General features: G+C 49.0%; 1 protein-coding gene across 1 annotated transcript in view; it reads right to left on the reverse strand.

The window, feature by feature from the left end:
• Window positions 1-5,750, reverse strand: part of NAA40 (N-alpha-acetyltransferase 40, NatD catalytic subunit) — a 16,514-nt gene that overhangs the window by 8,285 nt on the left and 2,479 nt on the right. Inside the window, exon 2 of the mRNA XM_017516932.2 lies at window positions 317-460. Coding sequence (XP_017372421.1) covers window positions 317-460 — 144 coding nt within the window. The remainder of the gene's footprint in view (window positions 1-316; window positions 461-5,750) is intronic.

Consider the following 5,750-nt stretch of genomic DNA (forward strand, 5'->3'; position numbering starts at 1 on the left):
CCAGGAGATCAAGGCTGTAGTAGCTATAATGTTGTCCCTGCACTGCAGCCTGGGTGACAGGGCAAGACCCTGCTCATAAAAAGATTTTAAAAAATTATCTAGACCCTCCTCTATCCATAAGGAAGAAGATCCACAGGGAGGCAGCTGCTTCACTGGAATCCACATTTTCCTAAACACCTGGGCCAACTGCTGGCGCCTCCTCCCAACACACAGGTATAAGCTCAGTTTTCTGAACAGCAAGGAGACAGAGACGGTGTGAGTGGGTAGTGTCACAGTTCTGCCACAGGGTGGCGACAAAATAAGTCAAATTATAAACCAAGTGGAAGTCCCAGGAGGCAAGGACTGGGAAGAATGGGAGAGTCACCCTGTTGGCAGCGTCCACTTTGGCACAAACGGCATCCATGGCTGCTCGCTCCTCCAACCGTTTCTGCTTCTTCTCCTTGGCTTTGCTCGACTTTCTCTGCAACAGGGAAAAGCAACGTTAGCTGGAAAGGCTGTGGCCAATCAAACACTGATTTTCCCTTTGAGGAACAGAAGGGCCCTGCATCCACAGGCGTGGCCCAGCGGCGACTTCCCATCTCAGCTGCCACACATTTGGAGGGCCAGGGAAGACCCAAGAAGGTCATTTCGTAGCAGGAAGTCCTCAGAGGTCACCAGACTTCTCAGCTTCCCCTCAGGAAGAGCAGTGGCCCTCCTGACACAGACACTGTGGGGACCAGCGAGACAGCTGACAGTGGCTGCAGCAGGCCAGCCCCCAGTAGGCACCTAGTAAGCATTCACTCACCGCTCCCTCCTAAAGAGGGAACATTCCCCCATCTCTACTAAAAATACAAAAAAATTAGCTGGGCGTGGTGGCGCCCACCTGTAGTCCCAGCTACTCGGGAGGCTGAGGCAGAAGAATTGCTTGAACCCAGGAGGCGGAGGTTGCAGTGAGCCAAGGTCATGCCACTGCACTCCAGCCTGGCGCCTGGTGACAGAGTGAGATTCTGTCTCAAAAAAAGAGGGAACATCCAACTCTAGGCACACTGAAGACCACTTCAGGGAGGAGACGGCATCTGAGGGAGTCGCTGAGACTGTTCCTAAGTGTAAGTTCATTCAAACCCTTTTCAGTGTCTTCTGGCTTTGGGAGACAAAGATCTGGTCGGCCACAGCTCCTATGGGAGTGGGGTCTCATTAAAGTGGGGGCCACCATCTTCTGACTCTAAGACATATAGCCATTCCCAGAAGCCCTGCTCAGTTAAGACCAATGAGTGGCAGACACACTACATACTAGCGAAAAGGCTGAGGGCAGGGGCCCAAGGGGTTCACCTCAGGACAGAGGTGACACGTGGTCAGCAAGACGAAGTTGCAGGCACAGTCAGCAGCTCGCAGCAGAGGAGCAGCAAAGGGGGATTCTGGCACACAGCAAAGAACGGCAAATCGCCCACAGCTGTTTCTAGAGCAGGTCCTGTTTTGAGGCCAAGGCGGGATTCTCAGGCCTAAGACCTGCTCACCCTATTGTGAAAAGCTGGGTAACACAGGGCAAGAGCCGGGCTCTGAAGTCTAGCAGACTTCATCTAAAGCCTCATTTTTTTCCTTTCTTTCTTTCTTCAGGCGGCATTGAAGGAAGCCTCCTTTTTTTTTTTTTTTTTTTTTTTTTTTTTTTTTTTTAATTTTGAGACGGAGTCTCACTCTATTGCCCAGGCTGGAATACAGTGGCACGATCTCGGCTCACTGCAGCCTCTGCCCCCCAGGTTGAAGCGATTTTCCTGCCTCAGCCTCTTGAGTAGCTGGGATTACAGGCATGTACCACCACGCCCTGCTAATTTTTTTTTAAAGATGGGGTTTCACCATGTTGGTCAGAATGGTTTTCATCTCTTGACCTAGTGATCCACCCGCCTCAGCCTCCCAAAGTGCTGGGATTACAGGTGTGAACTACCGCGTCTGGCCTAATTTTTCTATTTTTAGTAGACAGGGTTTCACCATGTTGGCCAGGCTGGTCTCGAACTCCTGACCTCAAGTAATCCAGCCACTCAGGCAGCAGCCATCAAAGCCTCTTCCTGCTCTCCACGCCCCGCAGTACTAGGACAAGACACAGCACTTCAAGCCTCCTCCCATGGCCTGATGAGTGAGGATCCCCATGAGGGTCAATAGGGTATGTGTTCAATAAATGACCGTTCTCATTCTCTCTCCCGCAGGCAACCTGAGAGCACAGAGGGCCAGCACCACCCAGCCGGTCCCCAGAAGGCACTCCAAAGGCACTGGTAAGCTGGCTCTGCTTTTCACCAAAAGAGCAGCCTCTTTTGACACCTCCCACCTCTCCTTTCCCTGAGCTCTCTTTAGATGTTTGACAACCCCCAATTACATCTAGCCCTAACACAGACTGGCCCCAGGAAAGGACACTCAGAGTGATTAACCCTTCTGCATGAGTTGAAAAACCAGCTGCTGGGGAAGTTCTCAGAATCAATTCTACCCTCGATTTTCCAAGGAATGACACTGTTTACCTCCTGCTTTAATCAACCAAGAAGCAACTCACCAGGAACTTACAAGGATTGCTGTCATAGGCACAAACTCTACCAACACCAGCTACTAATTACTTCGTGACTGAGCACTGTGTGGAACACAGGCAAGATCTCCGATCTTACCTCCTTAGAGGAAGGGACAAACCAGAGAATGGGCTGTCTTCATAAGGCTGGCCTCCTGGGACAGAACCACCCTCCCTCTACCACGGATAGGCTTAGAGCATTTATCTTTTTCTCTGGAAATGTGGGTTTCAAGACAACACTGAGATACAGCTTGCAAAGTGCTTTTATAAACATTATGTTTCTTTTTATTTTTTGAGCGATAGGGGGAAGTCTCACTATGTTTCCCAGGCTGGTCTCAAACTCCTAGGCTCAAGCGATCCTCCTGTCTTGGCCTCCCAAAGTGCTGGGATTACCGGCGTGAGGCATCACGTCACCCAGCCTATGTTATGTGTTTCAATTCTCAGGGCAGAAACTATCACCTCCCTTTACACAATAGGAAACTGAGGCTTGACGGGACAATTTGACCACTCAGAGTTGTGCAGTGAAGAGGGGCAGAGGGAGACTCAGTCCCAAGATGGGCTGCAGCTCATGCTTGTTAAACACTGTCTCCTACTGAGGCGCCCACAACCTGCAGAGTGGACTTCCACTCTGTCATCAACAAAGATTCTTGCACCCTGCCAAGATAACACCTGGGCTTCAGAAGCCCTCAGCAACCACTCAGCAACTCCTTTCTCACTACCTGGCTGGTTTGTTAGCAGCATGCCAATACAGTTTCGTTACAGGCCCTACCCTTGGCACTGAGGCAGAGAAGGAATAGAGAAGCCTGAGATAGAGGGTCTTCAGGGCTGTACCATGGGGCAGAAGAACATGAGCTTTGGCGTCAACAGACCAGGCCTATGCTCTTCCTGCCACCCCCAGAATGACTTGTGAAAGCAACTCCATCTCCATGAAGATGCGGGTGCAAATGCTGACCTCTTGGAGCTGTAAGGGCAGATCAGAAGCCAGAACACCTTCAGAGTGGGTAAAAGCTCCCTTCCTTCACCCTACATGCTTGCTCTCTTACCACAATACAGGGCTCAAGGATCAAAGGTGCTGGAGGGCAAGGGTGATGCCCAGAACCCAGAAAGCACTGAAGCTTGGGTTCCCTCTATCTCATTTCTAAGCGTGAGAAGTAATTCCTAAGCACAAGCAGCAGGAGGGCCAGCCTGGCCTCCAGGAGATCTGTAGGCTCATTCATGAAGACCTGGCAAGCTAGGCAATCCTCAAAGCAAGGCCTGGGGCTGCCATGACCTGAGACTGCGGTAACTCAAGAACCCCTCATGTGCTCCACTGACTGCCCACGGGGCATCAGGCGGGGTGCAGCCAGCTGGGCAGATAAATAAATAAATAAATAAAGATAAATAAAGTGGTCTCCTATTATTCCAATTAGCTTTGTCCCTGCCTTGTGGAGGTCAGGCTGTCCTATGGGGACACAAGAAAATGCTCCTAGTTAAAATGGGAAATAAGCACAATGAACAGTAAAGCTCACTGTGGTTAAATGTCTTTCCCAAGGGAGCTTTGTATATATATATATATATATAAAAAAAAAAAAAAAAAAAAGAGAGTGCAGGATTTTGAGTCAAAAGACCTGGATTTGATTCTCAGCTCTTTCACTTAATAGCTATGTGACTTCAGGAAAGTTACTTGAGCTCTTTTCATCAAGTTACTCAAAATTTCTCTGGCTCTCAGTTTTCTTATCCATAAAATGGGGCTCACAATGCCTACACCAACAGCCGCAGGAGGGGAATTCTGTTTACAGGGACCTCCCTCAGACGTTCTGCTGGTGCTTCCATAAAGGTGATCAATCTAATCTACACAACCCAGCATCGTAGGTGTGACTACTTCTTTGATGAGAAATCTGAGGCACAAAGAGTGGACAGAACTTGCAGGGTCACAGAGCTAGTAGGGAGAGTTCTCAAAGCTGCTCTTCCTCCCACTCCCTTGACTCTGCCCCATGCTGCGAGGGCAGATCCACTTTATCTGCCTATATTCACCCAGTGCTCACCAAACAGCAGGTACTCAGTTCATAGCTGCTAAATGAATCATCCAAGATTCAAACCCACGTTTGAACCTAAAGTCCATGCTCCTTCCACTATGTCACAATTATGTTTATATGGCACTTTTTGTTATAAAGTGTTATATAAATGTTTTCCTGTGCAGTGCAAAACTCCTCCCCTTACTATTCCCATCGAAGAAGCAAGTCCACACACAGCTCTACGACTGTAAGAGGTCATAAAGACAAATGAAAAAAAAGGTGGCTTACACCTGTAATCCCAGCAGTTTGGGAGGCTGAGGCGGGTGGATCACCTGAGGTGAGGAAATCAAGACCAGCCTAGCCAACAGGCTGAAACCTCATCTCTACAAAAAATATAAAAAGATTAGCTGGATGTGGTGGTGGATGCCTATAATCCCAGCTACTTGGGAGGCTGAGGCAGGAGACTGCTTGAACCTGGGAGGCAGAAGTTGCAGGGAGCTGAGATTGTGCCACTGCACTCCAGCCTGGGCAACAAGAGCAAAACTTTGTCTCAAAAAATAAAAATAAATAAATAGAAAAAAAGAAAATAAATATCCAGATGGGAGGAGGAGGCACCTTTCAGAAAAGGAATTTGCCATCTCTGAGGTTTTCAGTATCAACGTCTCCATCTCATATAGTATCCAACATCCAAAAAGAACCTGTTTTTGGTGAAGCAAGAGACATACAAATTCTAATTCCTGAAAGACGACACATGTGTGGCAACTGAAGAGAAAGCCTCCATCTGAAGCCTCACGCAGCCTGAGGCCAGGCTGTCAAGTGGAGCCCAGCCCTCTGCCACAGGGTGACTACAAGGAATGACTCCCCAGCACCCACAGTTGTGGAATGAGGGTGATGAGATGGTTCCAGCTGCTTCAGGGAGGAGAATTCAAGTCTCTGTTACTGTGAATTTTAGGCCAAAAGAGGCTTTGTAGGGTCTGACATGAGAAACACAACTGTAAAGCGTAAGTAACAAGCCGAGCTCAGTGGCACATGCCTGTAATCCCAGCACTTTGGGAGGCCAAGGCAGGCGGATCACCAGGTCAGGAGATCAAGACCATCCTGGCTAACACAGTGCAACTCTGTCTCTACTAAAAATACAAAAAATCAGCCAGGCATGGTGACAGACTACTCCCAGTTACTTGGGAGGCTGAAGCAGGAGAATCGCTTGAACCTGGGAGGTGGAGGTTACAGTG

Source organism: Cebus imitator, unplaced genomic scaffold (assembly GCF_001604975.1).
Source record: "Cebus imitator isolate Cc_AM_T3 unplaced genomic scaffold, Cebus_imitator-1.0 Scaffold609, whole genome shotgun sequence".
NCBI classification, from domain to species: Eukaryota; Metazoa; Chordata; class Mammalia; order Primates; family Cebidae; genus Cebus; species Cebus imitator.